Below are 27302 nucleotides of genomic sequence, written 5' to 3' on the forward strand. Positions count from 1 at the left end.
GGCGAGTAGGGGCATGTCTACTAAACAGTGAGCAGCCAGTGGCTGCTCACTGTAAAATAAAATCCCTACTATCCGGCCCCCACCCCTGCGTGGCGGGTGGGGGCCATAAATTACAATGGGGAGATGGGGACCTACTGTCCTCCCCCCGAGGCCCCCACCCTTGAGCGGCGGGTGGGGGCCATAATGATAATGAGGAGGGGGGTGACCTACTGTCCTCCCCCCCGGCCCCCACCCCTGTGCAGCGGGTGGGGGCCATAATGATAATGAGGGGGGGACCTACTGTCCTCCCCCCGGCCCCCACCCCTTCTGCGGCGGGTGGAGGCCATAATGATAATGAGGGGGGGGTGACATACTATCCTCCCCCCCGGCCCCCACTCCTGTGCAGCAGGAGGGGGCCATAATGATAATGAGGGGGGACCTACTGTCCTCCCCCCCCAGCCCCCACCCCTGTGCGGCGGGTGGGGGCCATAATGATAATGAGGGGGGACCTACTGTCCTCCCCCCCGGCCCCCACCCCTGGGCGGCGGGTGGGGGCCATAATGATAATGAAGGGGGGGGGACCTACTGTCCACCCCCCGCCCCCACCCCTGGGCGGCAGGTGGGGGTCATAATGATAATGGGGGGACCTACTGCCCTCCCCCCGGCCCCCACCCTGGGCGGCGGGTGGGGGCCATAATGATAATGAAGGGGGGGACCTACTGTCCTCCCTCCCAGCCCCCACCCCTGGGCGGCGGGCGGGGCCATAATGATAATGAAGGGGGGGCCTACTGTCCTCCACCACGCCCCCACCCCTTGGCTGCGGGTGGGGGCCATACTGATAATGGGGGGGACCTACTGTCCACCCCCCCCCCGCCCCCACCCCTATGCGGCGGGTGGGGGCCATAATGATAATGAAGGGGGAGGGGACCTACTGTCCTTCTCCCCCCCGGCCCCCACCCCTGGGTGGCGGGTGGGGGCCATAATGATAATGAAGGGGGGGACCTACTGTCGTCGTCCCCCCCCCGGCCCCCACCCCTGGGCGGCGGGTGGGGGCCATAAAGATAACGAGGGGGGGACCTACTGTCCTCCCTCTCTCTGGCCCCCACCCCTGGGCGGTGGGTGGGGGCCATAATGATAATGAGAGGGGGGGGACCTACTGTCCTACCCCCCCAGCCCCCACCCCTGGGCAGCGGGTGGGGGCCCTAAATCAAATAACCCCCCCTCCCCCTTCATCAAAGGTGACTAGGGGTCCCCAAGCCCCTAGTCACCCACCCCCACTCAAATAAAAAAAGCCCCTACCTACCCCCTCATCCTAAAAAATAGTGAGGGGGGAATAAAATTACTACCCTGTAAATAAAATTTAAATTACCATTCAAAGTTTTCTTTTTTCTGAAATCTTAATTTTTCAGCACCAAAAAAGGCCAAATATAAATCCATTATACCCGTCGAACTTAAAATAAAATAAAAAATTGTGGATATTAATTCATAACTCTTCACTTCCTATTGGATAAGTCTCATGATTTCAAAAGATCTGTTCTGGTTGTCCAATTTGAGAACACCTTTGTAGCACAGTACTGGAACCCATAAAATAGTTAACAATGTGTTAATTTGTTTAACCCTAACTTTACCATGCCTTCAACTCGAATGCAATATTTACCTAAGTTTATGCATGCCAGACAAGATGTTCGAATAGGAGCTACTATAGTGTGTCTCCCACCAGATTACATTAATTAATTCAGCAGAATACATCCATTACTAGCGGAAAATACCAGGATAACAGACTTGAAAAAAATTGTAATCTCTGTACGTTATATTTATGGTAAGTATGACATAACTGGTATTTGCATATATTGGTTTTCACATACCCTGAATTTGATGCTGATCGTTATCTCAGAAACGTCACAGTTGGCGGAGTTTTCATTGCAAGAAAAGAAAAAATAATGATAGATCCTGATACAATAATTGCTACCTTGAATCTCGTAAATGCTTCTTCGTGACCTCAGACTCTCAAGCAGTCCATACTGACATTGATAAGCTGACAGATATTAGGTGCAGACATTAAAGCTGTCGTGCAGAAATAGAGGAATGGTTAGTGTGAAATGCCAGGATCCCCTGATTAAATGAAGTGAATATTTACTGCAATTTTAGTGTGAATACTGTAACAGTAGTACCAATCAATCTTGTGTGACCTTGATTAAACATGCAAGCAATCAAGCTAATTTAAATACTTTAATTATATTTTATTACATACTGAATTTGTTAAAATGTTAAAGTTTTAAAAAAATAAGGCTGTAACTTAAATGTTACTTAAGTTTCCTGTTTCAGGGTACCTGTGCCGGTATATAGGCAGAAAGCACGTAACGGTTTAACAATTCTAGTTTAGCTCATCTCAAGGATCAGTCTGTCAGAGTGGTGTGTGGTTGGGAATAAAAGGGGTTGTGGAAGTGGGGCATAGTTCCTAAAGAGGGACAGGGATGGGGCGGTTGTGAGAAAATTTACTTGACTTACTGTTAACAATTAATACAACTAAAATGTAATTTAGAAGAAGGGCAATGTATCTTTACACAGACTGGTTTCTAAACACATTTATTGTAGTGAGAGTATTACTGCTGTGAAGCTCTGTTATACGTTTAGAAAGAACTTGGGAAAATTTTGGAGCTCCCAGAATAGAGGAACATGAGGATAGAAAGGGGCAGTGAGAGATTTGAGCCCAAAATATGGATTTTTATTTTTGAATACTTGTGAAGTATGGTGGTGTGGCACAGTGTAGTCCCTGAGCATAATGTGAGTGGGGGCTGGGGTGGGCAATAGGTCCACCTCCTGACTTTAATAGTTATCACCCCCACTAGCCATCAATGGCTGGGTGCTGATGGGGATTTTGTACCACCCCCTTTTTATTTAGGGCCCCCATCTGCCATCAGATGGTGGGGACTGGGGTGGACAATAGATCCGATCCACCTCCCAATGTATTATTTAGTGCCCCCACCCGGCGCTATTTGCGGGGGCTCGGGGGAGACAATAGGTCCACCCCCTTTATTACTTAGGGCCCCATCATCACCCATGAGAGAGGGCTGTGTGGACAATGTGTCCCTCCGTTATTATTTTTAGAGCCCCAACTGGTCACCAATGGGTGAGGACTGTGGGGACACTATGTGCCACAGTTCATTTTATGTAAAAGCCCACCCATGGCCACTGCGGGGGGGGGGGGGGGGGGCATTATTTCCTGATAAACCCCAAGGTTTTGACTTGAACACTATTCATACCTTCCCACATTGGGAGGTACAATATTTGTCCAGCAGAGCTTTGAGCCAGAGTGGGGACAAACTAGTAAAACATGGCAGTGGGAAAGTAGACATGTCCTGCAAGCCAATGGACCAAAAATACCATGTGCATTCCTAGACAAGCAGTAGTATACAGGGTGTATTACGAAATTTGTTTAATGTTGCACTTAAGTTTTGCTTCTTTTGGTGTCTTCTTTTTGATAGCAGAACACCAGAGGAAAAAAAAAAAAAAGTTAGCAGGACAATATTCACTGTTCCCTAGTGGTATTTACCAAGTTTTTCGAAAATGTAATAAAAACCATTTGAAAAGATTCAAAAATTGTTGCTGTCAGTAGTGAGTTATGTTCTATTAAATACAAGTTACCTGCAACCTGTGCAAGGACAGGCCAGTTTATTTGTTCTACATTTTCAGTATCAATAGCCGAGCGAAACATCCAAGCCACCACGATTTTGATCATCTTTTATTATATTATTGTTAAGCCATATTCATGATTTTTTTTTTTTTTATCCAAGGGGTTCCTTTGAGGAAGTGATTGCTAGATTCTGCATTGGCTGTGTGTTGGAGGCGTTTGATTACTTGCACAATCGAGGGATTGTCTACAGGGACCTAAAGCCAGAAAATCTCCTGCTGGATTCCGACGGATACATTAAAATGGTTGGTTTTAAAATGTTCGATTATTAAAGGGTTATTTATTTGCAACAGCTCATAATTCATAATTATACTCATACAAATTCTGCATTCTCCATGGGGCATAACTTTAATATATCCATTATTAAATTCATGCTTCTAGACACATAAGGTAATGTTTATTTATCAGTGTGTTCATCAGTGTGTTAACCTCTTAACCACTACCGATGGCTTGGCAGAGCTGATATGGTATACCAAGACAATTGGACATTTCATTAACACACACTTGCCACTTTCTTTTTGCAGTACTATATCCATTATTTTAATACATTACTTTTTTTTAATACATTAATATCCTAACATCCGATATCCTCAATCGATTTTTCCTATTGTGCAGTATTTGTTTATTTTTGCTGCAATAATACAGTTGTAAGGGACATCTATGCTGATTTGTAGTGTGGGTTCAGTCATAGCAGTCTATACTTGACACCATATTTTTATTTTAAAAATAAAAATAAATAATTTAATGGAAAAAATACAACTGGTGTGTTTTGGATTTAATTACGTATCTCACAAAAATAGTTTCACACATGGATTTCATGCACGAAGCTAATTGGTCACACTCTGCACAGCTTTTAGTAAGCATCTGTTTTGCATGTGGCAAGCATGACTGCTATAATAATTATAATAATAATAATAATAATAATATAACAACTTAATTAATTTACCTGTGAAATAAGCCAACAAGGACTTGTGTGCCACTGGCTGCATGTTTTCAGTCGAAAGATAAAAGCTTTTTAACCAGTTACATGATGAAAGTTACAGAAAACAAAAAACACACAGAAAAGTGAGTATGTTCTATTTAATTTATTCATTTTATTACTTAAAAAAAAAAAAAGAAGTGAACAAGCCTGTTGTGTCCCTTTAAGGAACACTAGTTACTATAACAAGTGTGACCATTTGAATCACATTTAAATAGGTGATAATGTGTATACTAGAACTTTCTTCGTCTCCCATCTCATTGTGATTGGCTAGGTTGTAAGCCATAAGTACAGAAAAATATGTTTCAAATTGTTTCGATGTTTATGATAAAATGAATTTTACTGCGAAAGAAAATAATAGCAATGTGCATTTTCTGTTCAGGAGCTTAAAAAGTTCACGAATATTGAGGGAAAATTGACAAGGAATGTGCAGGAGAATTAAGAAAGGTCTCGGGGTCTTTTTTGGGATATCTAGATTTATTTCATTGGTGACTAAGTTGAAACACAGCAGGTCATTTTATGGTTAAGCTAAGCCCTCGCAGCTGGAAATGCCAAGTAAAACATTATTTTGCTAGAACCTCTATAGACCTTTTTTTTATATTGAGTGATCAACTTAAAAGTATTTAGTGTAATGTCTCATAAGGTAGTTTTATAGTTCTATGAAGATAGGAAGTGCCTTTGATATATTTAAATCTGTGTAGAATGTATTTCTAAAAAAATTGACCAGGCAATTTTATTTTTAATAGTGGTCAGTAACTATAGAGTACTCACTTAGTGGTCTAGTAGTGGCAGCAGGAGATCACCTGTGGCAGAGATTTCGTATTATTATTGGTAATGATAGGTCCACCTCCTGACTTTAAGACGCGCTGGTGGGGAATTTACAATAAATGAGACAATTACACAATGACACAGTAACAATTGCTAGATGAGGACCCTGCTCAAACGAGCTTACAGTCTAGAGGAGGTTGGGTACAAAAACACAATAGTGCAGCAAGGGTGACAGCCACCAAACAAGGTGTAAACTTAGCAGAACTGGAGGTGAGAGTGGAGTGTGGCTCTTCAGGAGAGCAAGAGACAGATATGGATAAGTATAAATAAGTTACTTCGGGAGTCCATACGTATCACACTAGATCGTGAACCCTCACTAACTGAAGGCCCCAGGGTATGATGTCAGTACCCTCATATGTGACAGATAGAGCAGATCAGTGAAGAAGCAAGAGGCGACAAAGCTCTCATTTATTGGTTTGCTGCTATACACCACTAGGGACTTAACTCACAATAAAAAAGAGAGAGAGAAAATTTGCATCTCAAAACAAATCCCATCTTAAAATATCTGGAGTAGCATATGAAGAAAGATAATTTTCTACGCTTTCTTAATATATTATTTTGGCCTTACATTTTTAATCCAGGTAGACTTTGGGTTTGCAAAAAAAATTGGACCAGGAAAAAAGACTTGGACATTTTGTGGGACACCAGAATACGTGGCTCCAGAAATTATCATGAACAGAGGACATGACTTTGGGGCTGATTACTGGTCACTTGGAATACTCATCTACGAATTGTTGACGGGAAGGTAAGATTGCCATGAAACCTAGATAATCCATTCAGCTCCAATAAATTTCAGAACCGTTACATCAAAGAATTTGCCTAACCCTGGTTGTGAGGGACCAAATGCTACATGTAACAGTCCACTTTGCTCAGTTTTTTCTCTCCACAGATTTACATCATACTTGAGAACCAAAGCAGAATTGTTAGCGTCAATATAGGCAAATTGAAGATATTCTTCAACTCAACCCAAATTGTGCAATTTATTGCCAACTCTCCTTCATTCCCCAAAAAGTTCATATATTCTTGAGTTAGATGTAAAAGGAAATGCTAACATTAGAAATACAAATGTACTTTTAACAGAGTTTTTTTCCTGTCAATTTAGAATTATGACCCCCTGGTGAGACCAAAATATATAGGTTTATTTTGACTTTTATGCCATGCAGAAGACACCACTCTGCCAGTAGCTAAGATTATTAACGTTGATCTCAGCCAATCCAATGCTGCCCCAGAGTGAAGTATTGGGAACAACCATCATGCTGTGCGAATGATTATACTAATGCATCTCTACGGGGAGCTTTCTGTGTATTCATACTTAGTGTGACATCAGTTTTGCAAGGATTGAGCATCGAAATAGGAAGTTCCTCCTGTAACTGTCTAATTGACAGCCACTAGAGGTGTTATTAGGGACAGATGGAAACAAATATAAACATTGTACAAAAACAATATCTTTACACCAAAACCACTACATTAACATGCAGTGGTTCTTGTGCTTAGAGTGTCTCTTCAAAATGTGAGTGAGGAATTAGTAAATATCATTGCATCATTCCTAAATTAAGTAATTATTATTACCAGTATTAAGCGGTATCTGTAGGTCAAATATATTACAATGTAAAAAATACCATAAATAAATTAATTTATCAAAGTATTGCGTATAGTCCTATATAAGAATATGCTGAGTTAATTCCTTCATGGTAGGTTTTAAAAAAAATGCATTGCATAGATTCAAATATACATTTAGCTGAGAACAATGCTGACGTGTTTTGAAACCTACTCCTGATACATTATTTAGCTGAGTGCAAAAGTTTCCTGCTATTCCTTCTGGGACCTTCTGGCTTAGCTCTATTAACCCTCCGCAGTTTACACTTCTATTTACAGAGCTATGTGAAAAACACTATTTATTATCCCTCGGGAACACATTGATACATGTTCTGGGATGGCATTGCAGACATACTTCCAACCATAGTAAGATAACGTAATAAATTAAACATACTCTGTGTTCTTACAGCAGCCAGGCTTAGCATATCTTCCAATATAAAAATGATACAGGTGCTTTTTGATATGAGTAATTTTCACACTAGGAAGAGGAAATATAGAGGGATATTGCTTCTGGATATCTGTCATATTCGTGAATATCTGTTACTAGATGAATCAATGGCTAAAATCTCTGTTCGGAAACAAAGAGTTTGATATGTTCACAGCCGACCCTCTGTTTCTTCAGATTTTTTTAATTAATTTTTTTAATTTCAGTCCTAAAGGTTGCTGGTCCGTAGCCGGCTCATTCAGCTAATTCGGCTCAGCTAGAATTAACTATAGAGTGACTCGAACCGTTCCTTACTGTGATGCTCAAACATAAAACCTAGCTCAAATATCAAGCAAAAATGGTCCACCACTCTTCCAAAATGCAAAGTGAGGTTTATAAGTGCATAGCAGAGAACATTGTTGGTCCACATCATCATCTTTACGAATTTTTGAGCAATGTCCAAGTATAAAAAAATGTAAATAAAACAATATTTGGGATTAAGTACTTTTAACGCTTTGATTCTGTTATTAACTCTCTAATGGTTACTCCGTTTTGACCCCTAGCCCACCATTTTCTGGAGCAGACCCCATAAAAATTTATAACATGGTGTTGAAAGGAATTGAGAAAGTGGACTTCCCACATCGCATTGGGCGACGCTCTGAAGACCTAATCCGCAGGCTGTGCAGGTAATGATGATTAAATTGTATGTTCTGAGCCTGCAGGAGATTTTGCACTCGGGGGAAATGTAGCAAACTGCTTCTTCACTGAAAGGTTAATGGTTGTTTGAAAGATTGTCCCAGAGGATGTTCTAAGGACAAACCCAACCTAGAGACATACAAATGCTGAATATAGACAGCTCTCACTAGGTTATCAAACAACAAAAAATGAAAGCTTGAGGCCAGGTCGGTGCCATGGTTTAGGAAACAAAATTTAAGATATATTTAAAATGACAACTTATCCTTGGTTTATATATAATACAGATTAATAAAATGGTTTCTTTGCTTGCAGTATATTTTATAAGGAATGTTAGAACCTATTTGAAAGACAATATTCTAATAATTGTATGTAAAAATGAACGCTATTACTTTGTTGTAGCAATTGATCAATGTCAGTGTTCACTAATGTAAGAATTCTAAGGAAAATTATATGAATTCAAAGGTAATTTCAAATTCCATGGCTACATTAGTTAAATTGGAAGCAATTCTGCAAGCCAACTGGTCTTTCAATTTGACTATTTTGGATAAAAAGTTTAACAGGACTATTCTCTAAAATGAGAATTGTTGTGAATTTTAAAGTGAATTTCTAATTTTAGACCAAAATAGCCAAACTGGAAGCATACCTGACTTGGAGAATGTTTCCAGTTCATCTATTTCAGTCTTAAATTTGAAATTCCTTCAGTTGAAAAGTATGAGCTGTGAATTAGATTGAATATACAATGTAATGTATAAAACAGGATCAATCATGTATTTTTTAACTAACAGCATCTTATCTCTCCATAATATATGTAGCATGTAAATTATTTAAATGACAGTTATTTTAATTATAGTTGTAGTCAGGACCCCCGGGAGGGTAATGTAGCAAACTGTATGGTTTCCATGGAGTATTGGAATCATGATGTGCCAAAATGAAATATTATATCTGGAACTGATCTTAGGTTTGCTAAAATGGAACTGAACTGTCAAAGGGCTAATAGGAGCCAATGAGTATTGAAAGCCACCCGACTCCTTGAACTGCTTCCAGCTAATTAGCATTGCTATTCCAGCTAATTAGCATTGCTATTTGTGTCCAGGTTCTACAGGATAGTGGGATAGTGATGTTCAATTTTTTTTTTGTAGAGAGGGTAAATCTAGTGGTATTCCAAAAAATAATATCAACCCGAAGAAAGGCTTTTAAAAAAATGATAATTTACAATTAACACCTTCAGGACGGAGTCAATAGTACATGTTCTGATCAAAACAAAATGTAAACAAAAACTGGAATTTGCGCTATATGTCTGTTCAACCGTAATTTACCTCTTTCATGTGACTAATTGGCTACTAAAAATGACTGGACATACACCATTTGCAATACCTTGGGTTGTCTACTGTAAGGAAACCAAGTCTAGCCAACGCTCTTTCGGTAGTTTCCTCCCGAACAGTCTGAATCTAGTGTAGAGAGACCTCTGTTCGGTAGTTACAGGTCACGAAATCCATACGACATACAAACAGCTTCACAAGATAATTCCCTTGGTAAAGCATACGAATTCCAAATAACAGTCAGAGTCCAGGATCAGGATACAAGTAGAACTAACTTTTATTCACATACATGGCTTTTTATGCAGGTCCCCATGCAAGGGGACATCCCACAGGGAGGAGTAACATTTATCCAATCCTGTACAGTAAAAATATAAACACACCCAACACAAACAGATAGTTCCCTCCCCTAGTCCTGGAGATAATCAGGTCTGATACAGTGACAACCTAATTATCTCCAGGCTGAAAAATCACTGTTTTCCCCAATTTCTGGAACACCCCTTTATACATGGGGTATCCCCATAAATCCTATGTCCCCTGATAGCCCCGATCTGGGTGACCAACATATCCAAATTTCACCCAGATCGGTTCAGGGGTTCACAAAGACCCTGGAAGTCCTTTGTGACCGGTTCACCGTGGGTGGGCTGCCCAAAATAGTTCCAGAGGTTCGTGTGGTTTTGCCGGTCACTTTAGAAAAAGGGGGAAAACAAATAAAAGTACCGAATGGATTCCCCTGGCTCCTAGCAGCGATTGTTCCCCTCATTCGTGTGCACATTTGGACCGAATAGCGCTCTTCTAGCTAATCGGTATCTATAGTTCCAGCGTTCGTATGATTGAGACCGGTGTTCGGGAAGTCGAGTGTCCAATTTTAGTTCCAGACACTCGACGACCAAGTCCCGCTGCCTTTGTTTGACGAAAAAAAAGATGGCCGCGGTTTTCTCTGCCTCGTGGCATTCGGCAGTACGAACGCTGACCGCACACATAGAGGGTGAAAGTGATGCCGGCTTTGAAGTTAAGTGAGCCAGGGGTGGTCTTTGTTCGGCAGTTCTACCTGCCGATTGCAAATAAACAGAAAAAGTACGAAATATGCAGAAATACCGGAAAATAGAGTAATTTCTTCACACTGCTCCCCTATAAGTCCATAGGTCGGCATACCCACCTAGACCCTGTCGGGTTGGCTTGGGGATGTCCGAGAAAAGTAGGGTTTTAGGAGTCCAGTTCGGTCTGGCGTGACAGGCCATCCGCATTACCATTTTGTTTGCCGGGCCGGTACTGCATGGTAAAATTATAGGGTTGGAGGGCTAGGCTCCACCGTAATAGCCTGGGATTGTCTCCAGCTACCCGGTTAAGCCATACCAGAAGGATGTGGTCAGTCATAAGGGTAAATGCCCGCCCATACAAATAGGGCTGAAGCTTCTTGAGTGCCCACACGAGGGCCAAGCATTCTTTTTCTACGGTGGCATAGCTGACTTCTCGGGGTAAAAGTTTACGGCTGAGGTATGCCACCGGGTGTTCCATGCCGTCTGCTCCCACTTGGCTTAGCACGGCTTCCAGCCCAAACATGGAGGCATCTGTGTGTACAAGAAATTGTTTAGTGTAGTCGGGTGCTGCCAACACAGGAGCCTCACTCAATGCCGCTTTAAGCCTCTGGAAAGCGTCCGTGCACTCTGGGGTCCAGGAGACCTGTTTGGGAAGGGCCTTTTTGGTAAGGTCGGTGAGGGGTTTGGCCAGGGCGCTGTACTCTGGGACAAACTTTCTATAATAACCGGCCGTCCCTAAGAAGGCTAGTACCTGGGTTTTGGTACGAGGTTGGGGCCAGTTAGCTATGGCCTCTACCTTAGCTGGCTCTGGACGCTGTCTACCGGAGCCCACCCTGTGGCCGAGATACTGTACCTCGGCCATGCCTACGTGACATTTGTCGGGTTTCAATGTGAGCCCGGCGAGGTGGATTCGTTTGAGTACCCTGGACACATGACCCAGATGGTCTCCCCATGTGCGGCTGTAGACGGCAATATCATCTAGATACGCACATGCGAAGTCCTGAAACCCCTCCAGGAGCCTATCGGCCATCCTCTGAAACGTAGCCGGGGCATTCTTCATCCCAAAGGGCATAACCTTGAATTGGTATAGCCCAAAGGGGGTGCCGAATGCCGACTTGGGAATGGCCGCAGGCTCCAAGGGGATCTGCCAATAACCTTTGCACAGGTCCAGGGTAGTCAAGTAGTTCCCCCCCCCGCCATACGGTCTAGTAGCTCATCTATTCTGGGCATGGGGTAGGCGTCTGTTATAGTACGATCATTAAGCCTCCGATAGTCTACACAGAAGCGCGTGGTGCCGTCGCGCTTCGGTACTAGTACTACCGGGGAGGCCCAAGGACTTTGAGAGGGTTCTATTACCCCTAGCTGTAACATATCTCTTAACTCGGTGAGCATACTCTCACGCACTACCTCCGGGATCCGATATGGTTGTTGCCATAGCGGCGTCTCTCCCTGGGTTTCCACGCGGTGTACCGCAGCGGAGGTATAGCCTGGGGTGGCTGAAAACATCTCTCGGTATCCCTGCAGCAGTTGAGTGGCCTCACCCTTCTCTATAGGGTTTACATTTTGGCCCAAGCTTACTTGGTCAATAGTACAGGGGGCGGTGTCTAGTAAATCAGGGAGGGGTAGCCCTTCACTATCTTCCGTGGCGGGGGCACACACGGCGCCCACATCCTCTGTTCTCTCAAAATATGGTTTGAGCATGTTCACATGGAAGGCTTTGGTCAGCCTTTCATCTGAACATTTGCTCACGATGTAGGTAGTCTCGCTAACCCGTTCTACTACTTTAAATGGTCCCTGCCAGGCCGCTTGCAGCTTCTCCTTTTTAACTGGTCTCAAAGCTAAGACCTTCTGCCCTATATCCAGTACTCTATCTTGGGCTCCCCTATCGTACCATTTCCTCTGGTCCTCCTGAGCCGTCTGCAGGTTCTCCCGAACAGATTCGGTGAGAGCCCGCAGACGGTCCCGGAACTCCAGAACATACTGGACGATAGGGACTCCCCCCTCATCTGTATTGCCCTCCCAGTGTTCCCGTACGAGCTCCAGTGGGCCCCGAACTTTTCTCCCGAACAGGAGTTCGAAGGGGGAAAACCCAGTGGAGGTCTGGGGCACCTCCCGGTAGGCAAACAGAAGGTGGGGAAGGAATTTTTCCCAGTTCTTGTGGGACTCTGTAAAGGTTTTTAGCATCTGTTTTAGAGTGCCATTGAAACGTTCACAGAGCCCGTTAGTCTGGGGATGATACGGGGCGCTGAACAGGGGTTTCACTCCACAGCTCTGCCACAATTGTTGTGTCAGGGTAGCCGTGAACTGAGTTCCCCGATCGGACAGGATCTACTGTGGGAAACCTACCCGGGTGAATATCTGAACAAGGGCCTCTGCCACGGTCTCTGCCTCTATGTTGGTGAGGGCGACTGCCTCCGGGTATCTAGTGGCGTAGTCGACTGCCGTTAGTATGAACTTTTTGCCCGACTTACTGGGTCGGCTGAGGGGTCCTATTAAATCCACCGCTACTCGGTGAAAGGGCTGTTCTATAATGGGCAATGGGTGAAGTTTGGCCTTCCGAAGGTCTCCCCTTTTCCCTACCCTTTGACAGACGTTGCACGTCCTGCAATAATACTTGAGGTCCTGGGTGACCCTGGGCCAGAAGAATGTTTGGGTTAACCTGTCCCTTGTCTTTTTGACCCCTAGATGTCCTGCTAGGGGAATGTCATGACTGAGTTTTAACAACTCAGCCCGGAATTTACGTGGTACAATTAACTGTCTTTTGATGACCTGGGTGGCCCCCTGTCCCACCCCCCCGGTCACTCTATACAACAACCCCTTATACCATTCAAACTTTTCGTGCGTGTTGTTCCTTGGGGTAACGGCCACTGCCTTCCTATATCCCTCTAATGTGGGGTCGGTACACTGCTCTTGTACAAACCCCTGGGGGGTATCCCAAAAGGGAAAGGGGGGATCGGGTAAGGGGGGTATTTCGACTCTTACCTGGTTTTCCTCAGAGTGCAGTGGTGCTTCCAGTCTGGCTTGAGCTCGGGTGGTAACCGGGTATGCCTCGGCAGGGGTGTCTCGGGCTAGTTGAGAGGTTAAGCATCCCACATCATTCCCCAACAAAACCTCGGCGGGTAGTTCTTGCATTATCCCAACCTCCAGCTGTTTGGACCCCGAACCCCAATCAACAAGGATATTAGCGGTGGGCAGTTTGTGGATAGCGCCCCCAGCCACCCTCACAGCGACTGTGCGTCCGGTGCGAGCTTGCGCCCTGATTGTGTGAGGTTGCACCACAGTCAAAGTAGCCCCAGAGTCTCTCAGCGCCCGGGCCCCCACGCCATCTACGGTAATCCACTGGCGGTGGTGGTCCCGGTTGTCACCCCCAGCTTGCACTGGGTTGACCTCGTGTAACACACTCCACTGTTCCTCTTGGTTAGGGACAGAGTTTGTGCTTTCTTGTTGCACACAATGAGCAGCCGCCCTGGGTTGCTGTGGGGTTTGCCTTTCCCAGCTTCCCCGGTTTAAGCGAGGGCACTGATTCTTGTAATGTCCCGGTTGCTTGCAATAATGGCACACTGCAGGGGGTCAAGATGTGCCTGCTGGGTTCGGTGAGGGGTTACTCATGGAGGGTCTAGGAGGAGTAGGGGTGGTTGGAGCCGTGTCTGCTCACCCCTTGCTCCTTCCTCCTGTTGTCCTGATACTCATCCGCTAACCTGGCGGCTTCCTCCACAGTTTTTGGTTTTCTATCTTTAACCCAGTCCTTTATGTCCTCTGCAGTGTGATTAAAAAATTGCTCCAATAACATTAGTTGCAACGCATCCTCCAGTGTGGTTGCTTGGCAGCCCTTCATCCAATTACGGGCCGCCCTGTGTAGCCGAAAAGCCCATTCTGTATGGGAATCTCTCCCCGTCTTCCTCAGATCTCTAAACTTTTTCCGGTATGCCTCCGGAGTTACAGCATATCTGGCCAACAAAATGTCCTTTACCTTTTCGTAATTATGTATGTCCCCCTCAGGTACTGCTCGCAGCACCTCAGCTGCTCTACCTGACAGTTTGCTGCTAATGACTGCAGCCCATTTTGTGGAGTCTAATCCCTCCAGTGCACATTGACGTTCAAAGTCTTGTAAGTAACTGTCAATTTCCATCTCATTGTCATTAAACGATTTAAAAGCTGCATAATTCACCTTCTTTGGTAGTTCGCCAGTACTTCCCGGGGAGTGTAATAAATCTCCCTGTGACGGTCTGTCCCGGTCTTCTCGCTCTTTTTGCGATTGTCTGGCTTGTGCCATGACCTGCAGAACCGCCTCTGAAGTCGGGTTGGGCCCCAGTAGGCTGATCATCCATCGGATGTCCTTTTGCATCACGGTTTCTTCCTCTTGATCCATCTCTGTATTACTGGTATTATCGCTCTGTATTCATTCTGCAATTAACATGGCTTTTGTCTTGTTACTTGCCACTCTGCCCCGAGCTTCCAGTAAGTCCTTTAGTGGGGTTCTTTTAAGTAGCTGGTACTGCTGAGCCATTCATTCCCTTGCTTGGTTTGAAATGTCCATTCGGGATTCGAATCCCTCCACTTGCCACCAGTTGTAAGGAAACCAAGTCTAGCCAACGCTCTTTCTGTAGTTTCCTCCCGAACAGTCTGAATCTAGTGTAGAGAGACCTCTGTTCGGTAGTTACAGGTCACGAAATCCATACGACATACAAACAGCTTCACAAGATAATTCCCTTGGTAAAGCATACGAATTCCAAATAACAGTCAGAGTCCAGGATCAGGATACAAGTAGAACTAACTTTTATTCACATACATGGCTTTTTATACAGGTCCCCATGCAAGGGGACATCCCACAGGGAGGAGTAACATTTATCCAATCCTGTACAGTAAAAATATAAACACACCCAACACAAACAGATAGTTCCCTCCCCTAGTCCTGGAGATAATCAGGTCTGATACAGTGACAACCTAATTATCTCCAGGCTGAAAAATCACTGTTTTCCCCAATTTCTGGAACACCCCTTTATACATGGGGTATCCCCATAAATCCTATGTCCCCTGATAGCCCCAATCTGGGTGACCAACATATCCAAATTTCACCCAGATCGGTTCAGGGGTTCACAAAAACCCTGGAAGTCCTTTGTGACCGTTTCACTGTGGGTGGGCTGCCCAAAATAGGTTTGTGTGGTTTTGCCGGTCACTTTAGAAAAAGGGGGAAAACGAATAAAAGTACCGAATGGATTCCCCTGGCTCCTAGCAGCGATTGTTCCCCTCATTCGTGTGCACATTTGGACCGAATAGCGCTCTTCTAGCTAATCGGTATCTATAGTTCCAGCGTTCGTATGATTGAGACCGGTGTTCGGGAAGTCGAGTGTCCGATTTTAGTTCCAGACACTCGACGACCAAGTCCCGCTGCCTTTGTTTGACGAAAAAAAAGATGGCCGCGGTTTTCTCTGCCTCGTGGCATTTGGCAATATGAATGCTGACCGCACACATAGAGGGTGAAAGTGATGCCGGCTTTGAAGTTAAGTGAGCCAGGGGTGGTCTTTGTTCGGCAGTTCTACCTGCCGATTGCAAATAAACAGAAAAAGTACGAAATATGCAGAAATGCCGGAAAATAGAGTCATTTCTTCACATCTACTTTTGCAAATGATATGCCATCGTGGGGGTAATTCTTATTCCTGGGCTACCATACGGTCTCAAAAGGCAACATAACCAATCTGGCAAATTTCAATGTGAAAAAATGAAATGCAAGCCTTATATTTGACTATATATATTTAGACTTTTCAAAACAAACTGTACATGAGGGGTACTGTTATACTTGGGAGACTTCACTGAACACAAACATAAGGGATTTAAAACATTAAAACATATTACAACAATATCGTCAGTAAAAGTGCCATTCGTGTGTGAAAAATGCAAAAAACGTAACTTTTACTAAAAATATCATTGTTGTAATACAAGTTACCATTTTGAAACACTGATACTTGTGTTCAGCGAAGTCTCCCGAGTAAAACAGTACCCCCATGTACAGGTTTTGTGGTGTCTTGGAAAGTTACAGGGTTAAAAATAGTGCATGCATTTCAAATTCTCTGCACTTTCTGCCTGGGTTGTCAGGCGTGTCAATCAAATTTTAATTAATTAAGTCGCATAATTATGTTAAAATATTACTTAAATATATACGTAGAATTTTAATATATATACATATATATGTATTTAAAGTCTACGTGTACACTTATGTAGTTATTTATGTAATTATATATATTGATCTGTATATATATATATATATATATATATATATATATATTTGCGGTTATTTGTATTTTATATATAGATAGATATGTATAGAATGTCATTCTAAGTGTATTTTGTTACCAATATATATATATATATATATTAATAACTAAATACAGTTAGAATGAAATTACATTTGTATATATAATTTATTTATTTATTTTTTTAAATATTTTATTTATTTATTGTATTATTTTATTTATTATTGTAATTATACGTGTATATATATAAATATAAAATATATATAGCTGTATTATATATAATATATATATCTTATATATATATGTAACATAATTCTAAGTGTATTTTAATACTAATATATATACTTATATTAACATTAAAATACACTACGTATGACATTACATATATATATATATATATATATGTGTGTGTACAGAAAAAGGATTGGGGGCACACCCGAGACCTGCATTTTGCATGAAAGGTGCTGCCACAGTGACCAAACTTCATAATGAGAAAATAAATAGTTTTCTATTTAGTTTTCTATGTAGAAGGCTACTAAAATTTCTATCTAAGAATAAATATGGGGATTTGGTTTCAGTATATGTCCATATGTTGTTAAGCCCATCACTACTTTCAAAGTACCCCAATATTGGTGGGTCCTACGCTAAAATGTGGGGGACAAATTAAATAGTACTAGTGTTAAAAATAAAAGGTGTTAAATTAAATCCTGGTGAGTATACAAAAATAAGTGATGAAAGCAATTAAAAACAGTGTTAAAACTAAACAATTAATGTGTTAGTGCTAAAATGAGTATACTCACTATTGCAGATGATATCTGTGCTGACTGGAGAAAATAATAAAAGTGACTATTGAAAAACTCCTCCTATATATACACACCTGTGGCCACCTCTAAAGGAGCCTCTGAAGCTGGGGGGTTTGGGCGGGGTGCTTAACCCCAAAGGTTACATATATATATATATATATATATATATATATATATATATATATATATATATAAGATGTGTATATATATTATATATAGAATATACCGTATATACTCGAGTATAAGCCGACCCAAATATAAGCCGAGGCCCCTAATTTTACCCCCCAAAAAAACGTATTGACTCGAGTATAAGACTAGGGTGGGAAATGCAGCAGCTACTGGTAAATTTCTAAATAAAATTAGATCCTAAAAAAATTCTATTAATTGAATATGTATTTACAGTGTGTGTATATAAAGAATGCAGTGTGTGTGTATATGAGTGCAGTGTGTGTGTATGAGTGCAGTGTGTGTATGAGTGCAGTGTGTGTGTATGAGTGCAGTGTGTGTGTATGAATGCAGTGTGTATGAATGCAGTGTGTGTGAGTGCAGTGTGTATGACTGCAGTGTGTGTATGAGTGCAGTGTGTATGTATGAATGCAGTGTGTGTGTATGAGTACAGTGTGTGTATGAGTGCAGTGTGTGTTTGAATGCACTGTGTATGAGTGCAGTGTGTGTGTGTGAATGCAGTGTTTGTATGAATGCAGTGTGTGTGTATGAATGCAGTGTGTGTGTATGAGTGCAGTGTGTGTATGAGTGCAGTGTGTGTGTATGAGTGCAGTGTGTGTGTATGAATGCAGTGTGTGTGAGTGCAGTGTGTATGAGTGCAGTGTGTATGACTGCAGCGTGTGTGTATGAGTGCAGTGTTAAAACTAAACAATTAATGTGTTAGTGCTAAAATGAGTATACTCACTATTGCAGATGATATCTGTGCTGACTGGAGAAAATAATAAAAGTGACCTGACTATTGAAAAACTCCTCCTATATATACACACCTGTGGCCACCTCTAAAGGAGCCTCTGAAGCTGGAGGGCTTGTGTGGGGTGCTTAACCCCAAAGGTTACATATATATATATATATATATATATATATATATATATATATATATGATGTGTATATATATTATATATAGAATATACCGTATATACTCGAGTATAAGCCGACCCGAATATAAGCCGAGGCCCCTAATTTTACCCCCAAAAAATGGGAAAACGTATTGACTCGAGTATAAGACTAGGGTGGGAAATGCAGCAGCTACTGGTAAATTTCTAAATAAAATTAGATCCTAAAAAAATTCTATTAACCCCTTAACGATGAGTGACGGACGAGGTCCGTCACTCAGGAGAATGCGTTAATGACGAGTGACGGACCTCGTCCATCACCCGTTAAAATTAACCCCAGATCGCCGCAATCACGGCGATCGTGGGGTTAATGGTGCTCCGGTCTGCCTCTGCATTAGAGGCAGACCGGGAGCACCGGATCCGGCTGCCCCAGTACATGTGCCCGCTCTGACAGCATGTCTGAGCGGGCACATGTGCTCTGTATACTCACCTCCGCCTCCCTGCACTTCCGGGTTCAGTGTGAAGTGCAGGGAGACGGATCAGTGTTGATCCTGCCCCCTGGTGACAAAAAAATAAAGTTTATTTAAAATCCCACCCCCCTTTACCCCACCTTTACCCATTTTAATAAAAAATTAACCCCTTCCCTGCCAATTGATCACTGACTACAGTGATCAATTGGCAGGGATTACATTTTACTATGATCTGATTTTTTTTTTAACCCCTGAGGGTTAAATATTTTTTTTAACCCTCAGGGGTTAAATTTATTTTATTAATTAATTTAAATATTTTAAAATTATAAATTTAGCTAGCTGGGGAGGTTGGAAGTTAGTGGGGAATTGGCGGGATTTAGTATTAGGCTAACTAGGGGTTAACGTTAAAAAAAGTTTAAAAATAAGCTTTAAAAAGTTGAAAAATTAAGTTAAAAAAAGTTTTAATAACGTTTAAGTAAAAAATTAAAAAAATAAACCCTTTACCCAGTCCAAATAAAAATTAACCCCTTCCCTGCCAGTCGATCACTGCCTACAGTGATCAAAATACAGATCACTGTATTATACTGTGATCTAATTTTTTTTTTAACCCCTGACAATTAACTTTTATTTATTTTTTAACCCTCAGGGGTTAAATTTATTTAATTAACTAATTTAAATATTGTATAATTAAATATTTTGCTAGCTGGGGAGGGTGGGAGTTATGGGAAAATGGGGAATTTACTGTTAGTGCTGCTTACTGCTAGTTAGGGGTTAACGTAAAAAAAAAGCTTAGAAAAATGTTAAATCTGTAAAAAAAAAGTTTTACGAAAGTTTAGGAAACTTTAAAAAAATGAATAAGCAAAACAAAAGTTTAAAAAATAGTTTTAAAAAGTAAAAAAAGTTTTAAAAAGTAAAAAAATACATTTAATTACGCTCATTACCACTACACCTGGTACAAGCTAGCGGAAAAATGATCCCACGCTAAGGTTCAAAATATGCCTTTTGAAATACCCTGGGATGTCTTCTTTAAGAAATGGTATGGCTTCATGGGGTATTTGGTTTATATAGCCTGGTAAAATACTCTAAAATGGGACATGGGCACAGCGTAAAAATTGAAAGTTTAAAAAAAAAATGGAATGGCTGTGTCCCAAATGTGCCCCTCCGATGTCCACATATACCTGGCAAAGGTACATACGGGGGTATTTTTGTACTCAGCAGACATAGCTGAGCAATATATGAAGTATTATACAGTGGTAGTACACATAAGGTTTGCAAAATATACTGTGCAAACTCACTTTGTGTGTCAAAAAGGCAGAAAAAACGCTTATTACCACTACACCTGGTACAAGCTAGCGGAAAAATGATCCCACGCTAAGGTTCAAAATATGCCTTTTGAAATACCCTGGGATGTCTTCTTTAAGAAATGGTATGGCTTTATGGGGTATTTGGATTATATAGTCTGGTAAAATACTCTAAAATGGGACATGGGCAGAGCGTAAAAATTTAAAGTTTGAAAAAAAAAATGGAATGGCTGCGTCCCAAATGTGCCCCTCCGATGTCCACATATACCTGGCAAAGGTACATACGGGGGTATGTACCTAGCTGAGCAACATATGAAGTATAGTGTTGTCGCGAACCCGAAATTTTCGGTTCGCGAACGGCGAACGCGAACTTCCGCAAATGTTCGCGAACCGGCATTGACTTCAATGGGCAGGCGAATTTTAAAAACAACAGGGACTCTTTCTGGCCACAATAGTGATGGAAAAGTTGTTTCAAGGGGACTAACACCTGGACTGTGGCATGCCAGAGGGGGATCCATGGCAAAACTCCCATGGAAAATTGCACAGTTGATGCAGAGTCTGCTTTTAATCCATAAAGGGCAGAAATCACCTAACATTGACACCTGTCCTCAAAGCCCAGCCCTGATACACACTGACACAGAGCAGAATAGAGACTGTTCCCCCTACATAGGGTCACTTGGCAGATATGGATTGACACCTGTCCTCAAAACCCCTGATACACACTGACACAGAGCAGAATAGGGACTGTTCCCCCTACATAGGGTCACTTGGCAGATATGGATTGACACCTGTCCTCAAAACCCCTGATACACACTGACACAGAGCAGAATAGGGACTGTTCCCCCTACATAGGGTCACTTGGCAGATATGGATTGACACCTGTCCTCAAAACCCCTGATACACACTGACACAGAGCAGAATAGGGACTGTTCCCCCTACATAGGGTCACTTGGCAGATATGGATTGACACCTGTCCTCAAAACCCCTGATACACACTGACACAGAGCAGAATAGGGACTGTTCCCCCTACATAGGGTCACTTGGCAGATATGGATTGACACCTGTCCTCAAAACCCCTGATACACACTGGCACAGAGCAGAATAGAGACTGTTCCCTGTCCACAGAGACCATGATACACACTGACACAGAGCAGAATAGAGACTGTTCACCGTCCACAGAGACCATGATACACACTGACACAGAGCAGAATAGAGACTGTCCCCCCTACATAGGGTCACTTGGCAGGTATGGATTGACACCTGTCCTCAAAGCCCCTGATACACACTGACACAGAGCAGAATAGGGACTGTTCCTCCTACATAGGGTCACTTGGCAGGTATGGATTGACACCTGTCCTCAAAGCCCCTGATACACACTGACACAGAGCAGAATAGGGACTGTTCCTCCTACATAGGGTCACTTGGCAGATATGGATTGACACCTGTCCTCAAAACCCCTGATACACACTGACACAGAACAGAATAGGGACTGTTCCCTGTCCACAGAGTCCATGATACACACTGACACAGAGCAGAATAGAGACTGTTCCCCGTCCACAGAGACCATGATGCACACTGACACAGAGCAGAATAGGGACTGTTACCCCTACATAGGGTCACTTGGCAGGTATGGATTGACACCTGTCCTCAAAGCCCATGATACACACTGGGGGGAGCTACTGTCCTCCCCAACCCCTGCGCGGTAGGTGGGGGCCATAAATCACAATGGGGGACCTACTGTCCTCCCCCCCTTGGCCCCCACCCCTGCGCGGTGGGTGGGGGCCATAAATCATCCCACAGTGTTTGGTTCTAATGAGTGCAACGTAAATGGCTGCACAGGAGCTGGCCAACTGGAGAATTCAAAAGAGAAAACATGCACTGGAACTAATCGAGAAAGAGGAAAGACAGCCATACCAGATTCAGATGACAAAGCTGACACACAAGGGGTTAATTGAAATTGATACCGTGCCCGATCAGAACTTGACCCTAGAGGATTTGTCTGATTCTGTGTGGCAGCCTCAGGATTCTCAGCAGGATTGCATCTCAGAGAAAAGGGACACAACATCCCAACAGAAGAGCCACCTTTTAGATCAGGACTGCCTTATATGCAAAGGGCTGATAAACCCCCCAGGTGATGCTGACTTAAGCCAATGGGTAATTACCAAGAAACCAGAGAAAATATGGAAACACCATATAACTAATGGCAATCAACATTCTTCATGCATTGAAAAGAAGAACAAGAAATTGTATGATCCAGATACTAGACTCACAGATCCAGCAGACTCAAGTGTGTGGAAGGGATTCCTTCACATGTTCTCTATAAAGCAGTTTAAAGTTACAGCCACGCCAGAGTCTGGTTATAGCAGTCATCTTTGCCAGGATTTACCAAAAGTGTTAACATCCGAAGGATGCATTTTGCAAGAGTCTGTTTGGGAATATGTGGATCGTATCTGGCCAGAGTGCACCAAGGACATGTGTGTGATCCGACTGAATCAAAGAACGTCAAGTGATGCAGTTTCATATGCTCGACTGTATTCTTATCTTAATCGGAAGCTGAGATATGCAATCATCAGAAGTCATGGTATGGAGGCGTTCCTAGTGCCTCTACCTGCCGGCCAACCCATCCCTCAAAGATTGCGTCCTTTGGGAGGTCCAGGTTTGGAAGACAACCATCCTATTCTGCTTCTGATCTTGCTTCTTCCAAGCCATCCTTCCTGGACAGCTTATCCCAAAAAATCAAACGGGTGTGTGAAAAACAATATTTATTTTAAATGTAAAGCTTAACCAATTGTTAAAACAGATATGAGTGGTGGCACTGGGCAAGTAGGCACAGTATCCAATGTGAACCTCACACAGAAGCTGGCAGGCAGGCAACTGCTCTTCTATTACAGTGGAAACAAAATTTTGGTTGTAAAAGCACGCTATAGAGACACCAGATATGAGTGGCAACTGTCAAAGTACGCTGGCAGGGTTGTGCAGGGCACACGCTGAAGGAAGGCCTGACAGAGCCGCTTGAAGGACACTGACTGTCTGCTATTAGCTTACACTGGAAACCTTTTTTCTTTGTAAAAGCACGCTAAAGAGACACCAGATATGATTGGCAATTGTCAAAGCACGCTGGCACAGGTCTGCAGAGCACACGCTGAAGTAGGCCTGACACCCAGACGCTTGCAGACAACTAACTGATCTTCTATTACAGTGAAAAAAAAATATTTCTTTAAAATCTAAAGCTTAAGCTATTGTTAAAACAGATATGAGTGGTGGCACTGACTGTGCAAATGGGCAAGGCATCCAACCTGACACAGAAGCTGGCAGGCAGGCAACTGCTCTTCTATTACAGTGAAAAAAAATTATTTATTTTAAATCTAAAGCTTAACCAATTGTTAAAACAGATATGAGTGGTGGCACTGGGCAAGTGGGCACAGTATCCAATGTGAACCTCACACAGAAGCTGGCAGGCAGGCAACTGCTCTTCTATTACAGTGAAAAAAATTATTTATTTAAAATCTAAAGCTTAACCAATTGTTAAAACAGATATGAGTGGTGGCACTGACTGTGCAAATGGGCAAGGCATCCAACCTGACACAGAAGCTGGCAGGCAGGCAACTGCTCTTCTATTACAGTGAAAAAAATATATTTATTTTAAATCTAAAGCTTAACCAATTGTTAAAACAGATATGAGTGGTGGCACTGGGCAAGTGGGCACAGTATCCAATGTGAACCTCACACAGAAGCTGGCAGGCAGGCAACTGCTCTTCTATTACAGTGAAAAAAATTATTTATTTAAAATCTAAAGCTTAACCAATTGTTAAAACAGATATGAGTGGTGGCACTGACTGTGCAAATGGGCAAGGCATCCAACCTGACACAGAAGCTGGCAGGCAGGCAACTGCTCTTCTATTACAGTGAAAACAAATTATTTCTTTTAAATCTAAAGCTTAACCAATTGTTAAAACAGATATGAGTGGTGGCACTGGGCAAGTGAGCACAGTATCCAATGTGAACCTCACACAGAAGCTGGCAGGCAGGCAACTGCTCTTCTATTACAGTGAAAAAAAAATATTTATTTTAAATGTAAAGCTTAACCTATTGTTAAAACAGATATGAGTGGTGGCACTGGGCAAGTAGGCACAGTATCCAATGTGAACCTCACACAGAAGCTGGCAGGCAGGCACCTGCAATTACATTACACAGGGAAAAAAAAAAAGCAGCCTGATGTTATAGTCCTAAAAAGGGCTTTTTGGGGTGCTGTCCTTACAGCAGAGATCAGATGAGTCCTTTAGGATTGTAGTGGACACTGAATACCCTAGTCTAGCTCTCAATTTCCCTATCTAATCAGCAGCAGCTAAACTTTCCCTCCTCTCACTAAGCATGCATCTTCCGAATGAATCGAAAATGGATGCTGGGAGGGAGGTTGGAGGGTGTGGAAGGGAGGGGGTGCTGCTGATTGGCTGGAATGTGTCTGCTGACCGAGAGGCACAGGGTCAAAGTTTGCCCAATGATGACGAATAGGGGGCGGATCGAACTGCGCATGTGTCCGCCCGCCGTGGCGAACGCGAACACGCTAATTTCGCCGGGAACTGTTCGCCGGCGGACAGTTCGGTACATTACTAATGAAGTATTATACAGTGGTAGTAAACATATGGTTTGCAAAATATACTGTGCAAACTCACTTTGTGTGTAAAAAAAAAAAAAACGCTTATTACCACTACACCTGGTACACGCTAACGGAAAAATGATCCCACGCTAAGGTTCAAAATATGCCTTTTGAAATACCCTGGGGTGTCTACTTTAAGAAATGGTAGGCCTTTGTGGGGTAGTTTGAATTTAAAACCTGCGAAGATGCTTGGAAATTGCACATTGGCCCGGCGTCAAAATTCAAAGTTCGGTAAAAACTGATATGGCTTGGTCTCCTATATGGCACTGTAGCTTCACAAAATTGTGCCATAGACATACAATGGGGGTGTCCTTTTACTCAGACGACTTAGCTGAGCATAATTTGGGGGGTTTGAACTTAGTGGCACACATGAAATGTACAAAATGCCCAGCAAAAATGCAATCCGTATGTAAAAAATGCACAAAATTATTTTTTACCACATTATGTAATGGTAAAACAATGGGGGCATGTTAAGGCACAATATGCACCTTATGAGATACCCTGGAGTGTCTACTTTTACAAATGGTAGGCCTTTGTGGGGTGTTTTTGAACAGTCAAACTGTTATAATGCCCCAAATGGAAGCATAGGCTCATTAAATCCGTCTCTCAAAATTCTACTGTGAATACTGAAAAGGACAGGTCTCCTGTATGGCACTGTAGCTTCACGAAATAGTGCCATAGACATACAATGGGGGTGTCCTTTTACTCAGAAGACTTAGCTGAGCATAATTTGGGGGGTTTGAACTTAGTGGCACATATGAAATATACAAAATGCCCAGCAAAAATGCAATCCGTATGTAAAAAATGCACAAAGTTATTTTTTACCACATACTTTGGCATGTAATGGTAAAACAATGGGGGCATGTTAAGGCACAATATGCACCTTATGAGATACCCTGGAGTGTCTACTTTTACAAATGGTAGGCCTTTGTGGGGGTTTTTTGAACAGTCAAACTGTTATAATACCCCAAATGGAAGCATAGGCTCATGAAATCCATCTCTCAAAATTCTACTGTGAATACTGAAAAGGACAGGTCTCCTATATGGCACTGTAGCTTCACGAAATAGTGCCAAAGACATACAATGGGGGTACTGTTGTACTCAGCAGAAGTAACTGAACACATAATAAAACTTTGTACAGGAATAGCACACACCAACTTTACAAAATACACATGAGAAGTTCTTTGTTATAAGTTTGTGTGCGAAAACCCCCAAAAAACACAATTTTACTCCAATATTTACCAGAGGTTGGCGGTAAAATGGCTACGCAGAAAGTGTCAAAACAACGTTAGGTAAATAGCCTGTGGTGTCTACTTTATATAAATATATACTTTTGTGTGGCAATTTTGTTTTCTTTTATGGCTATTAAGCTTACAAGACAAACATACCAAATTCTAAAATCGCTCCACATTAAAAGTTTATTTAACTCCTTGTGCTTTGTGACCTGTAACTACCAAAAAAAACTCCTGTCAGCTCCCTCCTCCTCCGTGCCGGTCCGTGCAGCTCTTCTGTCAGCTCACACTGTAAGTCTCGCGAGAGCCGCCCTATGACCCCGCGGCTCTCGCGAGACTTACACTGGGAGCTGACCGAGGTGCTGAAAGGACCGGCGCAGAGGAGGAGGGAGCTGACAGGAGCTGCAGGAGAGGTAAGCGCTCGCTGCCAGCCCCCTGTCTGTATTATGGCAATGCAAATTGCCATAATACAGACACTGACTCGAGTATAATACAGACACTGACAGTCCAGACAGTCCCCCTGCTTGCAGATCCACAGCCAGCTATAGGGGGCCATCTGATCGCTCTTTGAGAGCGATCACATGGCCCCCGGGGGCCTGATTTGCCGGTGGAGGGCTGCCTGGGCAGTGACATTGTAACACTGTTATCTGTCATAAATATCTGAATCACATGTACATATTTTTTAAAGTAGACAACCCAATGTATTCAATATGGGATATGTCCAGTCTTTTTTAGTAGCCACTTAGTCACAAACACTGGCCAATGTTATCATTTTTATTTGTTTGTGTGTTAATTAAAAAGGTCTTATGGAGTCTTATGGAGCGAAAAATATGTTACTTAATTATGTAAAACTATTACATAAATATGCATGTAGAATTTAAATATATATATATACATATTTATATATTTAAAGTCTACGTGTATATTTATGAAATTATTTATATAATTTTGTATATGGATACATATATATATTTTGTAGTA

At 42.5% G+C, this 27302-nt stretch overlaps 1 protein-coding gene across 1 annotated transcript in view; it reads left to right on the top strand.

Annotated features, from left to right (window-relative positions):
• Positions 1–27302, top strand: part of LOC134575864 (cGMP-dependent protein kinase 2-like) — a 177219-nt gene that overhangs the window by 126121 nt on the left and 23796 nt on the right. The window contains exons 14-16 of the mRNA XM_063435306.1: positions 3774–3915; positions 6059–6222; positions 8061–8183. Of these exons, the coding sequence (XP_063291376.1) occupies positions 3774–3915; positions 6059–6222; positions 8061–8183 (429 nt within the window). The remainder of the gene's footprint in view (positions 1–3773; positions 3916–6058; positions 6223–8060; positions 8184–27302) is intronic.

The sequence above is a fragment of the Pelobates fuscus genome, chromosome 10, assembly GCF_036172605.1.
Source record: "Pelobates fuscus isolate aPelFus1 chromosome 10, aPelFus1.pri, whole genome shotgun sequence".
Taxonomy (NCBI): Eukaryota; Metazoa; Chordata; class Amphibia; order Anura; family Pelobatidae; genus Pelobates; species Pelobates fuscus.